Source organism: Adiantum capillus-veneris, chromosome 21 (genome assembly GCF_014529385.1).
Source record: "Adiantum capillus-veneris isolate H3 chromosome 21, ASM1452938v2, whole genome shotgun sequence".
NCBI classification, from domain to species: Eukaryota; Viridiplantae; Streptophyta; class Polypodiopsida; order Polypodiales; family Pteridaceae; genus Adiantum; species Adiantum capillus-veneris.
Window position 1 is genome coordinate 147,377,631 of NC_140951.1, and position 19,029 is coordinate 147,396,659.

At 42.9% G+C, this 19,029-nt stretch overlaps 1 protein-coding gene across 1 annotated transcript in view; it reads left to right on the top strand.

Moving 5' to 3' along the window:
• The first annotated feature begins 1,096 nt into the window (after window positions 1–1,096).
• Window positions 1,097–19,029, top strand: part of LOC147431923 (kinesin-like protein KIN-14B) — an 81,493-nt gene continuing 63,560 nt past the window's right edge. The window contains exon 1 of the mRNA XM_086494375.1: window positions 1,097–1,969. Within this exon, the coding sequence (XP_086350501.1) occupies window positions 1,670–1,969 (300 nt within the window). The 5' untranslated portion in view covers window positions 1,097–1,669. The remainder of the gene's footprint in view (window positions 1,970–19,029) is intronic.

The window sequence follows — 19,029 nt, forward strand, 5'->3', positions numbered from 1 at the left end:
CAGTCTCTTCACTAGCGGGCATGGTGATGCATATATGGCCGGCGATGATCGTCACAATCAAAGAGGTCGTAGTCATAGTCGTGGTCGATCACAAGATCGCAAGAATGCTTGTAGCAAGAGTCACGAACGTGACATGTGCAATGTGGAATGCTATCAGTGCCACAATAATGGCCTGAAGAAAGATTGTCACATTTTGCAACATGAAAGGGTAAAGCCATTGTCAAGTTTGAACCTCCAAAAAGTAGTGTGAAGATTGAAGAGCTCAATGTAGTTGAGCCTCCACCTGCCACTGAGATTGTTCCTGACGTGTCGTAGCCGCTAGATGTCCAAATATTTATTATTGATTTGAGTCCAAATGCATTATTTACTTTTGATGAATGTTATGTGCAAAGTTGGATCAATGATTTAGGTGCTAGTTTTCATGTCACTCCACATAGGGAATGGTTCTCCAATTATGCTTCTATGCATGGTTCGGTCAAGCTTGGTGATTCATATCAACTTGACATTTGTGGCATTGGAGATGTGAAGCTATGCATATATAACGACACTTTTACTCTTTTAGGGTCGACCCATGATTCTAGGGGCTGATTTGGAAGTGCATTTAGACGCATGTGCATGTGTAGTTCTATTCAAAGGTGCAACCATGTTCAACTAAGTTTCTTTCGTGCATACATTATTTCTTGGTGCATACTTTGACTAAGTGTGTAATTAATTGCTAATTCTCATTATGATTTTAAACCATGAATGCCTCTTTGCTCTGCTCACTGCAACCATCAAACTTTGTAGTTTTTCATTAACATGGAGTAATATGAGGAATCCCTTAGTTGTTGATGTATGGACTCGTAAAGGACATATGCGCTTTGAAGAATGAAGAGGACTATGCCACATTGCCATCTACTCTTGTGTGTGTGGTCTTTACTTTTGTGATTGCATGTGGGTTTGGCAGGTGCACAAAATGTACTCTCAATGTAAGCAAGAAACCCCCGGCGAGCCAACTCTATGTTCTCTTTGAATGACGTTGGGACAACCTGGTGTGAGCAGACTCCAAGGAGGCCGCAAAGGGATGAGGGGGGGGGGGACCCGTTCTGGCAGCTTGCGAGGAGGGAGACGGCAGAGAACTTTGGGCCGCAGAAATGCAAACCCAACTTAGGGCCACACGGATATGCAAGGAGCAGATGTTTAGCGCTAATGTAGAGAGAGAATGTGGCAGCTAAAGTGCTAACTCCTACCTGCTCCGCCCGCCTTCGCTTTTCATCGCACAACCTTCGCTTGCATTTTTCCAGGCTGTCGTCTCAGATCGTCTCTCTTTCCTGTACAGAAAAAACTCTCTCTCTCTCTCTCTCTCTCTCTCTCTCTCTCACACACACACACTCACACACACACACACACACACACAGCAGGCGCGCTCACAGTGTCACACAAACCGGAGGTCAGGGAGGGTGCTGCAACAGATGCTTGCATTAATTGTCTGGCAGCTGCTTTTGCAAATAGGATTTTTTGAAGACTCAAGCTCTTCTTTAAGGTCAATTTCATTCATCGGGGCTTTCTGTACCTATGCAAGGCATGGGCTAGACCTCGCACACGTCTTTGGCCTCCCCAAGTGATGTTGGAGACAGAATTTGAAATGTTTAGCCTGTAGGGCGGGTGATCATTGTTTCAAACTACGAAGATGGGCGACCCATCACTAAGAAGTGCGTGGGGTTGGGAAATGCCGAGTTATGATCTTCGCAGGTCTGTGGACACAAGCCGGATGCGTCCATCTAGTGACGATGACGATAATGAGGACGATGATGAGGATGCCGCTGCTCTTTTGGATAGGGTTGCATCATCATCCATCAGCCCAAATGCTGTATCAAGGCGGTTGTCTCTACCCAATCTTGGAACTACCCAACAAGCTAGTTACCTGGCTCAGCGGGTTGTCCCTTCTGTACTCGCAAGCAAGCTTGCAAACCTCCATGAGCAAGTGTTGGTGAGTACTGCTTTATTTTTGTGATTTTCAACCAATGCTCTACCAGACAATGTGACACGTTTACATGGGGTTCAATCAGGTGCAGGTTAGTGATGTTGATTTGAAGTAATCTAAAATTCTTATGTTCTACGCTTGCATGATACTAGCCTAGAGATACTAAATGTAGTGGGATGATGTTGATCATTGATTTGCTACATAGAGAGGTATAGGAACGATTTACTTTATGTTCTGGTTCATACAAGAGACTAAGAGATTAAGTTGCATATTAAGGTTTTCAGGGGATGCCAGAAACGTGATAGCAAATATTGAAAATGGATGAGTTTTTCATTTGTAAGGACAGGAGGCCACTAAAAAAATAGAAAGACTAGGCTACCTCAAGGATGAGCCATACAAACAATGGTTTCAAAGCCCATTCCAAAGCAGAGGCGTGCATATTCAAATGTCAGTTAAGAAACAGCAAGCCAAATACCAGGGTTCCCTTGCATCGAGTCAGGAAAGCGTATATTTGGCTTGATTAAGGGCGGTGTTAAGGGCCCAAGAAAGGGATGCTAACGAGCAATATTCCAGTCAAGGAAGCGGTCTTGGAAGGGGAAAAACAGTCAAAGTGTGGTTGAGGGCGGGCTTTCAATGAAACTTTGTTATCAAGTGTCTTGATGTGCTCCTTCTAGTGTTTCAAGTTGTTAGTTTTGTACCCATTTACCTTCACACGGGACAAGGATCCCAAAAGGTGAATCTAGTCCTTTGAAACCTTTCAAAGGTGAGGTGCCAATAGACAAGGAGCTTGAGGAGCAACGTGAAGTAGAAGAGAGCGAGGAGATACTCGTTCCCGAACTGAGACTAGCTCACAAGGAAAGGAAAGTGAAAGGTAAAGTGATACGGCAGCCCTTAGTGAAATTCAAGAACTATTCGGCATTGGATGCGAAGTGGATGGAGGAGGAGGACCTAGCAAATATTTAATTATCCTTAGATACGGGAACTTTACCTTGAGGCTTTCGGTCTCGACTATTCGGAGAGATCCTACGGATCAGCAAGGGCAGGGTTGAATATGGTGCAGATGGGACTGCACAAGAGGGGAGTTCACTCCGCTCGTTTGTCACAGGTTACCCAGATAGAATAAAGTCATTGATTTCCTTTTGGATTTCACGGATACTGACGGGTTGACAATATTCTGCTGCATGACTTCATGAAAGAAGTACTATATGGAAATTCCCGAAATGATTCTGATTTACGTGTGCTCTCTCATGTGAGTCGTGGCTGAGTGCGAGTTTGAAAGTTGAAACGACTGCAACATTTCGATCTTGAGATTCTATATGAGATCGACATGATAAGAATAAGAATTAGTCAATTTGACATCGGTGAGATCCGGTGTGGATCTAGATGCGATTGCTAAACATGTTGCGGGAAGATCATGGTCCAAGATCTCGATGGACTTTATGTGATTTCATTTGAATGTGATGTGGATGTTCAGTGACAGTTGTCTTTGTGCAAGTGCTGAATTTGTGTCGTCTAGTGCGTTAGTACTTATTGTTAGTGTCTATTGAACTGGTTTCTGGCTTATGTTTGATCTTGTAGGCGTAATCGAGGGCGATTGGGTATGTCATAAAGTGATGACGTGGCATGACCACTCGGACAATCCCTGGGAGATAAAAATGATTTTATAAGTTGTTTCAACTTATGGATTCTTTTTCGACGGGGCCTTGGGGATTAAAATAAAGAAAGAAAATCAAATTGCATAAAAGGTGATGACGTGGCAGGTTGTACGGACGTTCGCAATACACGCTGGCTGCTGATGTGCACTGTGTACGGATTTTCGCGATTTGTGCTGGCAGCTTTTGGAGCGCTAGCTTTTGGACCATAAGCTTTTGAGACTTGAAGCTTTTCATGTACTGCTTTTAAAAAGCCTAGAGCCTATAAATTGTAACAATATCACTGAACTTTACGCGAGAGAGAGAGAGAGAGAGAGAGAGAGAGAGAGAGAGAGAGAGAGAGAGAGAGAGAGAGAGAGAGAGAGAGAGAGAGAGAGAGAGAGAGAGAGAGAGAGAGAGAGATTGATTTTATTATCATCCTCGGAGGTCAAATATGACCTATGGGACCAAAGTTACATCTGATGTAGTATGTGTATGGCTGATGAGTGACTCGATGCTCCAAAATTGTGGTGATGAGAGATGCAATGGAGAGCCCACACTGTGGCTCGGAGAGGAAAGTGTGTAGGTCTAAGTCATGGGTGAAAATGTGAGAGAAGCCAATTCGGATGTGACCATAAGCTGAGCACTCTAGTAGTGTGTGGTACTCAGACTCTCGAACTTGCAGTGAGCATAATGTGCATAGTTGATTTGACTCTTCTCCATTGTCCCAATGCCCTGTCTCGCATCGAAGGAAATGAGAGCTAAGCTGAATGGCTGCGACAGTGCGTATCGCTGACAAGGGGATAGGCTCAAGCATGTAAGTGTGAGTACGGTTTCCTCTTTCAGTGAAGAACATGGTTTTGTAGTTGGGGGCAATATGGGTGGTGTAATGTATAAAGCATGACCCACCAAATTTCTCCCAAGCCGTAATACATTAGCGTTGTAGAAAAGCTTCATTTACTTGGGAGTCAATTGAAGCATCATGTAGCAAGTGTAATGCATCCCATCTCCCAAACCACTTCTTTACGTCTTGCATCCATCTCGTGCTCAAGATCTTAGAGAGAGAGAGAGAGAGAGAGAGAGAGAGAGAGAGAGAGAGAGAGAGAGAGAGAGAGAGAGAGAGAATGCCACAAAGTGATGACATGGCTGCCAGAAACCCTAATTATGCCAGAAACCCTAATTCGTTGGCCGAAGCTGCTGACATGTGGCAGCTGTACGGACCTCCGTGATTTGCAGCGAAAATCGCGGAAGCAGCAGGCTGCGGCAGCTTTTGGAGGGTTTGCTTTTTGGGCTTGCTTTATTAAAGCCTAAAGAGAAGAAAGAATTCTTTTGCTTTATTTTGATAAAAGCATAAGGAAGAGAGAGAGAGAGAGAAAACTCTTGCTTTATTTCTTTTAAAAAGCTTTTGAGCTCTTGATTTCCAGCTTTTGGGGCTTCGCTTTTGGCATCCCTTGTACTCTTTAAATAAGTGGGTAGGCCACTCACAACTCAGAGGATCTGGACGCAGAGTCCGAGTGTGAGCGCCTGCGCGCACTCTTGTACTTTGAACACAGATTAATATAAAAAGAAATACCGAAAGGGGCGCCAGTCTTTGGGGCCAATATCTCTAGGTACGGAACTCTGCCGGGCCTGTGTCGAATAAATTTTGAACTGTGAATTGTTTTGAAGTGGTTATTTGGTGCTGTCGCGGTAGATTCTTGACTTGGAGTGTCCAAGTTTGTTACAGTGGTATGAGAGCACGACCGATTTCTCTACTACCGAAAATCCGATCCCATTTTTTTTTCCGCGGCACCTATGGCTTCAGACAAAGATCAGTCGACTCCCTCTGCATCCGGAGATGCGGGAAGGGATCACAATGAAGATTTTGGCAAGGAGTATGGCCCGCCTCGGCCTACTCAGGCGGAGCGTCGAGAGATGGAGCGTCGTCAATTGATCGGCGATGCAACAAAGATGATTCTCAATTTGCGAAGGACCCAAAATTTGCAAAATATATGAGTGAGACTTCTTTCGAGGAGGTGCATGCGCAGTGGCAGAAAACCACAACACCACCCCCAAAACCCGCTCTCAAGAAACCTTCTGCTCATAAGAAGTATTCAGAGAAGAAATTAGAAGAGGTGGTTGATGCATGGATTACTCAACTTTTTGTCGCGCAAAACAAAGCTAAAATGCACGGCTAAAAGTAGAAGAAAGGCATTGACTTCCCAGGTTATTTGGGTTGTCAGTCGACATTTAAAAAGGCAAAGAAACAGAAGAAGCGTGTTCTATTTGAAGGAGTACCCAATTCTTCTTCTTCTTCTTCTGATAGTTCTTCTATCTCATCCGACTCGAGTGAAGAAGACTGAAAAGGCAAAAAGCGAAGCAAAAAGCAACGCTTCGGAAAGGGCAAGAAAAAGACAAAGAATTCTAAATCTCGCCCCGTGAGTGATAGTTCTATAGAGGACTCGTCTACAGATAGTTCAGACTCTGATGACAACAACTTTTATGCAAAGAAGAAGAAGAATTTTTACAAAGCCAACCAGTGTGACTTTCTGGAAGACAAAAGGAAGAAAGTCCGAGAGTTTAAAGAAGGTGGACAGTCAATTAAATTTGACACGTTTTCGGGATATAGAGATGCTTCGAAGGTTGTCTTTTGTACAACAGTTTGACATCGCTTTCGCGGGAGGACGTTACTCCGAGCACTCTAAGATTCGGAGAGCTGCCTCTTACTCTAAGGGGAATGCTCGAACTTGGTGGTCCACGCTTCTATTAAGCAAGACTGCGCCATTTAAACGGTTGAAATTCAAGAGGCTTTTTATTTCTTCTTGGTTGACTCGAGAGTTTGAACGTGATATACGAACTGCTTGGAACCATCTTCGGATGACCAAGAAAGATACAGTGGACGCTTATTGCGAGAGATTCTGGAGCTCTTTTCTACCCGCCTCTTCATTTAAGAAGATCTCGTTCAAGGAGCAGATTGAGCGGTTTACCTTGAGTCTACCTACAAAGATCCGAGATCACTGCTTAGAACAAAAGTCAGCTTCCATTCAGGAGTTGATGAGTCGTGCGAAACGGGGTTTTGCTATTTACTCTGTCAGTCTGACCTACCCCACAGATGAGATTATGACACAGAGTCGAGCAGATTTCGAAAAATGACCGTAGAAAGAGAAAGAGCAACCCAGAACAGAAAGATAAGGATGCACGACCCAAGCTTACTCCTCAAGAGAGGGCTCTCTACATAAAGGAGGGGAAGTGCTTTGAATGCGGGGAAACTAGGCATATCTCCGCGAAGTGCCCTAGAAAGGCACTGAATGAACATGATGAAGAAAGGCCAGAAAGTTCCAAAGCAGTTGAGAGACGTGGCAGAAAAGGGGGGAAAAAAAAAGCAGAACTGGTACCACATTGCGTGGGGCCTGAACCGAATCAAATGAATGACAGTACAAACTTTGCCGCTTTTGGGGCGAAGTGAAAGATCAAGAAGCTCTTTTGTAAGGAGCCAAGGCCAACTTCTTTTCACTTGGAATTGGCGGCTCGATTTGGAATAACGCCCGATAGGCTGAGGCCACAAGCGGAGGTAGTTCGAGTGGCACCCGGACGGGATGTTGCCATTACACCGAGCATTTGCAAACTTCGTTTGCAATGACAGGGGTGTTTAGGGCACGAGGAGTTTTACGTATTTGCCTTGGAAGGTTGTGACGTTCTACTCGAAATCCCTTGGTACCACAACAACAACGCCGTGGTTGACTACCGGGCCGAGTAAGCGACTTTGACAAATGAAGGGCTCGGAGATTGTACTTGATGAACTTCAGTTTCTTTACTCACTTTTTTGGGAGAGAACTGAACGATGGATGAAGGTCGAGTATGTTTTGACCCGAACAAAAGAACGTCAAGATATTTTTCCACATTCATGCCGATTGCTTTTTCAGAGGGCCTGTCAGGCGAGTTACCACCCGCTCGTCCCGAGGATTATACTATTGATATGATACCAGGAAGCACACCACCAAATCGGCCACCTTACTGTGTGAGCGGAGCCCAAAATGAAGAGATTATGAACCAAGTGAAAGACCTCTTGGAAAAGGGTCTTGTCTAGCCTAGTACTTCACCGTATTGCTCTCCAGTGTCGTTGGTTTTGAAGAAAGACGGATCTTGGAGAATGTGCATTGATTATAGAGCTCTGAACAAAATCACCATCAAGAACAGATTTTCAATTCATTCCTAGGATTGATGATATACTCGACAGATTACAGGGATCCTCGTGCTTTAGCAAGATTGATTTGAAGAGTGGATATCATCAGATCAGAATCGCGCCGGGAGACGTCTACAAGACAGCATTTCGGACGACTTTTGGGTTATTTGAGTTTTTGGTGATGCCTTTGGCTTAATCAATGCTCTTGCGACATTTAACCGGGTATTGGTTGGCACTTTCTTTGACGATATCATTGTTTTCTCCAAGAATGAGGGAGAACATAGAGATTATCTGCCTCAGGTCTTTCAGGCATTACGAGATCACAAGTTAGTGATTAACGCAAAGAAAAGTGAATATTTCCTACCAGAGATACACTTTTTGGGACACATTGTGTTAGCAGCAGGAGTGCAAATGGATCCGGCCAAGATGGAGACTATCCGTGATTGGCCCGATTTGAAGAATGTCCATGAAGTTAGAAGCTTCTTGGGACTGTGTTCGTACTAGAGGCGGTTCATTCGTAAGTTTGCAGCGGTTGCTTCCCCTTTGCATATCTTGAAACAGAAAGGAGTCCCTTTCTCGTGGGGACCCACAGAGGTGACTGTCTTTCAGACTTTGAAAGAGAAATTGACTGCGGGACCAATTTTGACTTTGTCGGACTTGCAGAAGTTGTTTGAAGTATATTGTGATACTTGTGGTCGTAGTTTGGATGCGGTCTTAATGCAAGAAGGCCAATGTCATTGCCTACGAGAGCCGATTGTTCTCAAGGCCAGAATTGACTTCACAGATTTGTGAGAAAGAGCTTTTGGCGGCTATCCATGCTCTTATTCAGTGGCGACATTACCTACTCAGAGCCGATTTTACGGTTTTCACAGATGATGGGAGTTTACGCTACTTCTTGTCACGGAAGTAGCTATCGGAAAAAGCAGATGCGGTGGGCAAAACTTCTTGTCACGGTTTACTTCCGGATTGTCCATGTGCAGGGACAGAAGAAATTGGCGGCAAATACTTTGTTCCGAAAGCCGTTGGTTCTGGCTATTTCCGCGATACATCATAGGAATTTCGAGGATATGGTCGGTCAGTACGCCACAAAACAGATTTTGCAGCTGTATTCAGTTGAATACAGCAAGGGGAGATAGTAGCGGATTATTCCATTCGGGATGGCTACTTGATGAAGAAAATCATGTTGTGCGTTACACATGCGATGAGGGAAAAGGTTCTAACCGAATGGCACTGTCTGCCTTTTACGGGTCACCGCGGCATTGCTACCACCTTGAAAGGGATAGAGGGATACTTCTTTTGGCCGAGACTCAACAAAGATGTGGACGAGTTTATGTGCAGTTGCTTGGTATGCGCGAAGGTCAAGTTTGACAGGCATAAAGCACAGGGATTGTTACAACCTTTTATCCATACCATCCGCCCTGGGAAAGTATTGCAATGGATTTCATCTCTCGAGAACACAGCGTGGGCACGATTGTTTATTGCCCAGGTCTTCAGATTACATGGCATGCCTGAGACGATTGTCTCCGACAGGACCCCAGGTTCACGAGTTTGTTTTGGACGGCTATTTGGGAGAACATAGGCACGCGATTGCAGTTCTCGTTCCACCCGCAGACTAACGGGCAATCGGAGATTGCTAATTCAGTGGTATTGGATTTGTTGAAGTCTTCTTGGTCGGATCAGAAGACTACTTGGGAAAGGTTTTTACCTTTGGTGGAATATGCCTACAGAAACACGTTTGACTCTTTGATGGGGAAGATGCCATTTGAGATTTTTGAATTTGCTACGAAGGTTCTATCCTTCCTTAGCGCGAAAGATAAGATTTTTCTTTGAAGCCGACCAGTTCACGAGGGACTTGGTCCGGAAGGCTTTACATAAATTTCAGGAAAGATAGAAAAAGGCAGCAGATCGCCATTGTCGCGATTTGAAATTGAAGGAGAAGAATTGGGTGCTCTTACATTATGGGAAGGCACGATTGAGAAAGAAAACAAAGGGGAAAGGAGCGGCTTCTTTGTAAGTTTAGCATGACATAGTGTGGACCTCTCCAGGTTTTCCGAAAAGATGAATGATATCTCCTTTGGACTGAAGCTGCCAGAATACTTGGAGGATTCACAATGTTTTTCATGTGAGTCTCTTGAAGCCTTTTGAAGGCGATGTGCCTGATGATGAACAACCCGAAATGGACGAAAATGAGCAGATACTCGTTCCAGAACAGACATTGGCACAGAAAGAAAGTAAGAAGGTAAAGCGAACTCACGGTTCTTGGTTAAATTCAAGACCTATTCGCATTGGATGCGAACCGAATGGAGGAGGAAGACCTAGCAAATATTCCTCGGAATGTGAATCTTTACCTTGAAGTTTTTTTTTTGGTTTAGCATAGTCTATTTCAAATGGAACCCAGAATTCAGCTTGGCCGCAGATCTGGTGCAGTGGGATGCACAAGAGGGGAGTTACTCCGCTCCTTTGTCAACAGATGCCTCGATTTTTGAATACTAGAGTCACTGATGTCTCTTTGAGCTTCAGGGATACTGAGAGCTTACAGTATTCTGTTGGATGACTTTATGAAATGGAATTCTGGAATATGAAACTGATTTGTTCTTGACTTGTTTTTAAGTACAGGAACTGATAGACGAAATGAATGCAGCATTTTGGTCTGATTGATCTCGAATAGACATGGTTGCAATAGGGGTTAGTCAATCGGGCATCGATGAGGTCCCGACTGGATTAGATGCGATTGCTAGCTCCGAATGAATGTTGAATGTCAGTCATGTGATGTCTTGTGATATCATGTGATGTGACTGTCGATTGGTACATGTGCTAGATATGTGTTCCTAGTACGTAGTTACTAACAGTCTGTCACAAAGTGATGACGTGGCGGACAACAGAAACCCTAAAAATCCAGCAAACCCTAATTTTTGCCACAAACCCTAATTTCTGGAAATCGTGGAGGTCTCTTTTTTTTTTTTTTGGGATATTCTTGAGCGATGCAAATCTCAGCTTTTGGCCAGAAAAGCATAATTGCTTTTTGTTGCTCTCATTGAGAGAGAGAGAGAGAGAGAGAGAGAGAGAGAGAGAGAGAGAGAGAGAGAGAGAGAGAGAGAGAGAGAGAGAGAGAGAATTTGCTTTTGCTTTCAGAAGCTCTCTGTGAGAGAGGGAAAAGAGCTTTTGCTTTCAAGCTTTTGAGGCTCTGCTTTTGGGCATCCCTTGTAACTTTAAATAAGTGGTTTGGGCATTCACTTCTCAGAGTATCTGGATGCAGAGTCTGAGAGTGAATCCCGAGCCACGCTCTTGTACTTTGAATTGATTAATACGAAAAGAAATACCGAAAGGGGCGCCAGTCTTTGGGGCCAATATCTCTAGGCACGGAACTCCGTCGGGCCAGTGCAAATCTATCGTGATCTGTGAATTGTTTTGAAGTGGTTATTTGGTGCTGTCGCGATTGATTCTTGATGTGGAGTGTCCAAGTCTGTTACAGTGGTATTAGAGCATGGCCGATTTCTCTTCTACGAGAAATCCGATCCGCAATTTTTTTTCCGCGGCACCTATGGCTTCACGCAAGGATCAGTCGACTCCCATTGCATCTGGAGATGCGGGCAAGGATCACAACGAAGATTCTGGCAGAGAGTATGGCCCGCCTCGGCCTACTCAGGCGGAACGGCGAGAGATTGCGCGTTGCCGGTTGATCGGCGATGCAACAAAGATGATGCTCAATTTTGCGAAGGACCCAAAATTTGCAAAATATATGAGCGAGACTTTGCATGAGCAGTGGCAGAAAACCACTACACCCACTCTCAAGAAACCTTCTGCTCACAAGAAATATACGGAGAAAGAATTGGAGAACGTGGTTGATGCATGGATTGCTCAGCTTTTTGACGTGCAAAAGAAAGACAAAAAGCACGGCAAAAAGCAGAAGAAAGGCACTAACTTCCTAGAATATTTGGGTCGTCGGTCGACATTTGACAAAGCAAAGAAATAGAAGAAGCGTGTCAAATTTGAAGGATTACCCAATGCTTCTTCTTCTTCTGACCGTTCTTCTAGCTTTTCAGACTCGAGCGAAGAGGACAGAAAAAGCAAAAAACGAAGCAAGAAACAACGCTTCGGAAAGGGCAAGAAAAAGGCAAAGAAGTCTAAGTCTCGCCCGGTGAGAGACAGTTCTACAGAGGACTGGTCTACAGAAAGTTCAGATTCCGATGATGGAAACTTTTATGCGAACAAGAAGAATTTTTACAAAGCTAACTAGTATGACTTTCTCGAAGATAAAAGCAAGAAAGTCCGAGAGTTTAAGTAAGGTGGCCACTCGATCAAGTTTGATACTTTTTTAGGATACTCAGATGCTTCGAAGGCTTTGTCTTTTAAACAGCAGTTTGACATCGCTTTCGCGGGAGGACGCTATTCAGAGCACTCCAAGATTTGGAGAGCTGCCTCTTACTTTAAGGGGAATGCTCGTACTTGGTGGTCCACGCTTCTTTTAAACAAGACTGCGCCAGTTAAATGGCTGAAATTTAAGAAGCTTTTTATTTCTTCTTGGTTGACGCAAGAATATGAACGAGATATACAAGCTGCTTGGAACCATCTTTGGATGACTAAGAAAGATACAATCAATGCTTACTGCGAAAGATTCTGGAGCTCTTTTCTACCCGTCTCTTTATTCAAGAAGATCTCGTTCAGAGAACAGATTGAGCGGTTTACCTTGGGTCTACCTACAGAGATCCGAGATCACTGCTTGGAACAGAAGTCAGCTTCTATTCAGGAGTTGATGAGGCATGCGAAGCGGGGCTTTGCCATTCACTTTGGCAGTCTGACCTACCCCACAAATGAGGTCATGACACAACGACCTGAACATACTTCTGAGAATGAAAGTAGAAAGAGAAAGAGCAACCCAAAGAGAAAGGATGCACAACCCAAGCTTACTCCTCAGGAGAGAGCTCGCTTCATCAGGGAGGGAAAGTGCTTTGAATGCGGGGAACTTGGACATAGCCCTAAAAAGGCACAGAAAGAACGAAACGACAAGGACTACGAAAGGCCTGAGAGTTCGAGAGAAGTTGAGGAACGTGGCAGAAAAGGCAGATAGAAAAGCAGAACTGATACCACATGGCGTGGGATCTGCACCGAATCTAATGAATGAAAGTACAAACTTTGCCGCTTTTGGGGCAAAGTGAAGGAACAGGAAGCTCTTTTGAAGGAGCCAAGGCCAACTTCTTTTCACTTGGAATTGGCGGCTCGATTTGGAATTATGCTCGACAGACTGATGCCACAGGCGGAGGTAGTTTGACTGGCACCCGGACGGGATGTTGCCATTACACCGAGCATTGGCAAACTTTGTGTGCAATGACAGGGGTGTTCAGGGCACGTGAGTGACGCTCTACTCGGAATCCCTTGGTACCCCAAGAACTACGCCGTGGTTGACTACTAGGCCGAGAAAGCGACTTTGATAAATGAAGGGCTTAGAGATTGTACTTGATGAACTTCAGTTTCTTACTCATTCTTTTGGGAGAGAACTGAACGATGGATAAAGGCTGAATATGTTTTGACTTGATCAAAAGAACGCCAAGATTTTTCTCCACACTCATGCCGATTGCTTTTCAGAGGGCCTGAAGATCAAACCATTGATCTGATACTTGGAAGCACGCCACCGAACCGACCACCTTACCGTGTGAGCCGAGTACAGAATGAAAAGATTATGAACCTAGTGAAAGACCTTTTGGAAAAGGGTCTTGTCCAGCATAGTACTTCATCGTATTGCTCTCCACTGTTGTTGGATTTGAAGAAAGACGGATCTTGGAGAATGTGCATCGATTATAGCGCTCTCAACAAAATCACCATCAAGAATAGATTTCCAATTCCTAGGATCGATGATATACTCGACAGGTTACAGGGATCCTCGTGCTTTAGCAGGATTGACTTGAAGAGTGGATATCATCAGGTCCGAATCGCGCCGGGAGACGTCTACAAGACAGCCTTTCGGACCACTTTTGGGTTATTTGAGTTTTTGGTCTTTTGGCTTAACCAATGCTCTTGCGACATTTAACCGGATGATGGATAGGATTTTTCGAGAGTACATGCTATTTGTTGGCACTTTCTTTGATGATATCATTGTTTTCTCCAAGAATGAGGCAGAACACAGAGATCATCTGCTTCAGAGATACACTTTTTTTTGGGATACTGTCTCAGCAGCAGGAGTGCAAATGGATCCGGCCAAGATAGACACTACCCGTGATTGGCCCGATTTGAAGAATGTCCATGAAGTTGAAAGCTTCTTGGGACTGTGTTCGTACTACAGACGGTTCATTCGAAAGTATGCAGAGGTTGCTTCCCCTTAGCATATTCTTGATACAGAAAGGAGTCCCTTTCTCGTGGGGATCCACAGAGGTGACTGCCTTTCAGACATTGAAAGAGAAATTGACTACAGGACCAGATTTGACTTTGCCGGACTTGCAGAAGTCATTTGAAGTATTTTGTGATGCTTATGGTCGTAGTCTGGGTGCGGTCTTGATGCAAGAAGGCCATGTCATAGCTTACGAGAGCCGATTGTTCTCTAGGCCGGAGATGACAGCACAGATATATGAGAAAGAGCTTTTGGCGGTTATCCATGCTCTTACTTAGTGGCGGCATTACCTACTCGGAGCGGATTTTACTGTCTTTACAGACCATCAGAGTTTACACTACTTCTTGTCACAGAAGCAGCTTTCGGAAAAGCAGATGCGGTGGGCGAACATCTTGTCACAGTTTCACTTCCAGATTGTCCACGTGCAGGGACAAAAGAATGTGGTGGCAGATGCTTTGTCTCGAAAGCCGTTGGTTCTGGCTATTTCCGCGATACATCATAGGAGCTTCGAGGATATGGTCGATCAGTATGCCACAGACATAGATTTTGCAGATATTTTCACACGGATACGGGATGGGGTGACAGTAGCTGGATACTCCCTTCGGGAAGGCTACTTGATGAAAAGACTATGTTGTGCGTTACACAACTGTTGAGGGCAAAGGTTATGACTGAATGCCACTGTCCACCTTTTACGGGTCACCGCGGCATTGCTACCACCATGAAGGGGGTAGAGAGAGACTTCTTTTGGCCGAGACTCAAAAAGGATGTAGAAGAGTTTGTGCGCAGTTGCTTGGTATGCCAGAAGGTCAAGTTTGACAGGCATAAGGCACAGGGATTGTTACAGCCTTTACCCATACCCACCCACCCCTGGGAAAGTATTGCAATGGATTTCATTTTTGATCTCCCGAGAACACAGAATGATCACGATGATTTTCCGATTACATGGCACGTCTGAGACCATTGTCTCCGACAGAGACCCCAGATTTATGAGTTTGTTTTGGAAGGCAATTTGGGAGAATATTGGCACGCGGTTGCAGTTCTTGTCATCGTTCCACTTGCAGACTGACGGGCAATCTGAGATTGCCAATTCAGTGGTTTTAGATTTATTGAAGTCTTGTATCTTGGATCAGAAGACTCAATGGGAAAAGAACTTACCTTTTCCCATTGAGTTCTTTAGCGCTTCTAGTATTTTCACTATAGCTTGACAATTGCTAGCCTTTATCATGGTTGAGTATGTCCATCACCTCCGGAGGGTGATAGAAACTCAGCTCGTTGGTTTTGTAGAGTACGTTCAAAGCATGAATGACCTCTATATAAACGTGCACCTACTCTTGGGGCACTGACGACGTGAGTAGGGATGTTATAGCTATTGTCCAAGCTATGCATGATAAAGGTGATAATCTTATTCTTCTTGTTTGGACAAGCAGTGAAGTTGAGATCACATATTGTCAAGTTTGGTTCTTTGCTCTTCGTAGGTTTGTAGTAGTATTTATTTTTCGATTTCATATTTAGCTTACCTGAGGACTTAAGAATGTGTTCCGTTATAGGTTGTTGTGTGAAGTTTGATTTCTAGGATTAAGTTTTTAAGATGTCTTATCCTTTTTTTGCTTAAAGTTGAGTACTTGTTTTAAGCCAAGTAAGTTGCGTCAACTTATTTTACACATACCTTTTCTGAAAACATTTTTAAGTTAATAATGTTTTGTTTTATCTAGTTTTGTTTCGAAGCAATCAAAGTGATTTAGTTAGTTAGTTTGTTTGTTTTTGTTTTTCTTTTCTTTTCGTGTGTCCCTTGCTTTTATAGTTTTATGAGTGCTTTATTCCCTCTTATAATTCGTGAGTTCAGACTATTCTGAACTTATGAAGGTATATTTTTCAGTCATCTAGCGGACATGCAAATCTTTTTGATTTTCGTCCGAGTGGTGACCAACTGTTGAGCTTCATGAAGATATATTGGGAGGGTGTGCATACCCCAACAGCTACCGATCTTATACTCATGTGTGTGTCGATGTAATTTTATGTGTGTATTACTTTTATTCCTTGGTTTAAATAAACTTAAAAAATAAAATAAAATAATAAGTAATGGGTCTTTTTGTAATTTTGGTTGTATCTTGATTTATTGTGTAGAGCTTCTTTTCGTCTTGATTTTGGTTTGTTTGAGTGTTATGTCTTTTATTTGTTAATTTGTCTTGATTTATCTATTTGTTGTTTTTTGCTTTTGATTGTGTGTGTGTGTGTGTGTGTTTGGTTGTTGTAGTGAGAAAGTTATAAATCTAACTTTGTAGATTGCATGTCTTTAAGAAATAATGTTTTTCTCTTAAATCTCTTAAAAAATAAAAATAACTTCTTAATGTGGGTCCTTTGGATCAAGGGTTTCTTGTGCGGTTTCATGAAATATCTCTTGTGAGAGGAGAGGTTGAGTAGTGATTCTAGCAAGGGATCGCGGGCATTCGATTGCACGCTATTGTCGATGATCTTTTGAGTGTAGCAAGCAGCCTTATTTAAGGACCTCACTGCTTGGCAGCAGCCCTGCTATACAAATGAGGGGTGTGGCTAGCACCAATCTAGCCTTAGGATCTTTAGCCTTGAGGCGGGCGTTGATCTGAAACACTGACCTTACTACAAAAATGAAAAACACTTTTACTTCTTCTTCAGCTTCAACCAGCAATGTTGATGACTCTCAGGTACGTCTTTTCGACCCTTCTTTCTTTTCAGTAGCTAGAAGTAGTCATAGTCTGTATCAAGAAAGATTTAAGTTTTTAGCTAAGTCTAATTTGAAGAATTTGCATGTTTTTGGTGATGGTCCTATTCGTTGGGCTTCTTTTAAGAATGTCTTAGTTAGTACTCATTACACAAGTTCTTCCATAAAATCCCTCAATCGTTTGAGGCGTTTAAGGAAAAAACATCTTGCGGTAGATTGTCCTCTAAGTTCGGTTCATACCTCTCAAGTTATTTATGTTATTTATAATATTCACGATAGTTCTATGATGTATGTTGGCCAAACCTTTCGAACAACTTTTGTTCGTTTTCAGGAACATGTAAGAGAAGCGAGAAAAGTTCAAAGAAAGAGCACCGTACGTGAAAGTGTGAAACCCTTGTATGCGGCAATAGCAAAACATGGGTTTGAGTCTTTCCGTTGTTTTCCCATTGAGCACATAGAATGTAATTTTAGAAACTCTAAAGAGTTCTATAAATCAGCGTGGCCTCGAGAGTTGTTTTGGATGAGAACTTTGCATACTTTTTTCCCTAAAGGTTTCAACTTGGAAGGAAAGTCTTCTTTACGTAAAAATAAGACAATTTACCATAAGAAACCTATGCTTTGGCGAAGGCATCCCAAACCCGAGTTAGCTCTCCCTTCAAGTCAGTTTAAAAGAATTTGGATTCCTAAAGGTTCTCGTTCAGATCCGCCTTCTATCCCTGAAATCAATCCAGTTGTTTTGCACAACACTATTTCTAGTAGAGTACAAGGTCTCCCTAGGGCTTCAATCTCTAGAATTGAGAGTGATGACCCTTTTAACCATAGAATTTTGCTTATAGAGATTTCAAATGGAGATTGATTTACCTATCTAGAGCCATGGAATTGGGTTCTTTTTCTTATAAAATATTTGAAAGGTATAATATAAGGATCCTATTTAAGCTCTTGTATACCCTTGAGAACTACTCTTATGAAGATTTGGAGCTAAGAGAGTCTCATAGTACTCAACTTCGAGTACTGTTAGGCAAATTTCTGAAGTCCAAATGTCCTAGTCTGAAAAATCCCTTGGTTGGAAAGAAAGATTTGTTGATAACTATCTTTACCTCCCCTGACTTAGACAAGATTGGATTAAGCTCTATTTTGAGATCTCAAGAAGCTTTGGATGCTCTCCCTCCTTGTGTGAGAAAGGTATGGAACCATCCTGTCGTAGCTTTCAAATATGTGAAAACTTTAGGACAAAAAGCTTTCAACTATAGTGACATAGGACGTAATCTTAAAAAGCAAGAGAGGCTTGCAATCTCAAGTATTGATTGCCCTTGTAGTAAATCTGCCTTTTCTTCTTACGTAAATGGAGCTTTGGGTCATGTAGTTACTGCCGATTGTTCTATCCTTCCTTCGGATTCCTTGAAAGACCTTTTCTCAAGAGGTACTAAATATAGGCTCCCTTCCTCAAACGACTCTTGCCTTCTCAAAGCCATAGAAAAAGGAATTTCTAGTTTCGTAGAAAAAGTTTGAGGAGTCTTTAGGAGTTCAAGGTATTTTTACCCATTGGAAGTCTGTAATCCTCAAGAAAGCTTCTTTGAAATTAACATCTTGCTCTCGGAACGTTTCTTCAGGAAGGAACAACTTATCTTCTTGTGATCGTGATGCTCTTAGGAAATTTCATCGTGATTTTGTAATCTCTTATGTAGATAAGTGCTCTAATAACTTTGTTGCTACGTGCAAAAAGTTCTATTTAGAATGCTTGTTAGGTAAAGTAAATTCTCAGACTTACAGTGATTGTGATCTTTCAATGCAAGAGGTTATCTTGAAACATCAAGACTTTTGTAAGTCTTTTGGTTTCAAGTGCCAGCCTAAATTACCTTTTTTATATACCGTTTGGAAGTTCCACAAGAACCCTATAAAGCCTAGATTTATAGGTGCTTCTTGTAACACCTCTTTGACAGAGGTTTCCAAATGGCTTAGTTATTGTTTCAAAGCCATTTTACCTAGCGTAAATGAATTGTGGAATAATATGCTAAAGGAAGTAGACGTATCTACCGATTCAAGTTGGATTTTAAATGATTCAGTAGGTGTGATTCCTGTTTTAAAGTTTTTGAACTCTTCAAGAAGCCTTAAGGAGAAATCTTCTCCTTTATGTCTCCAAACTTTTGACTTTACAACGCTATACACGAAGCTAAATTTGGAGGACCTTAAATTTAGAGTCAAGTCTCTTATTTCAAAAGTTTTTGCGTACAAGCTTGAGAAGGATAGGTACAA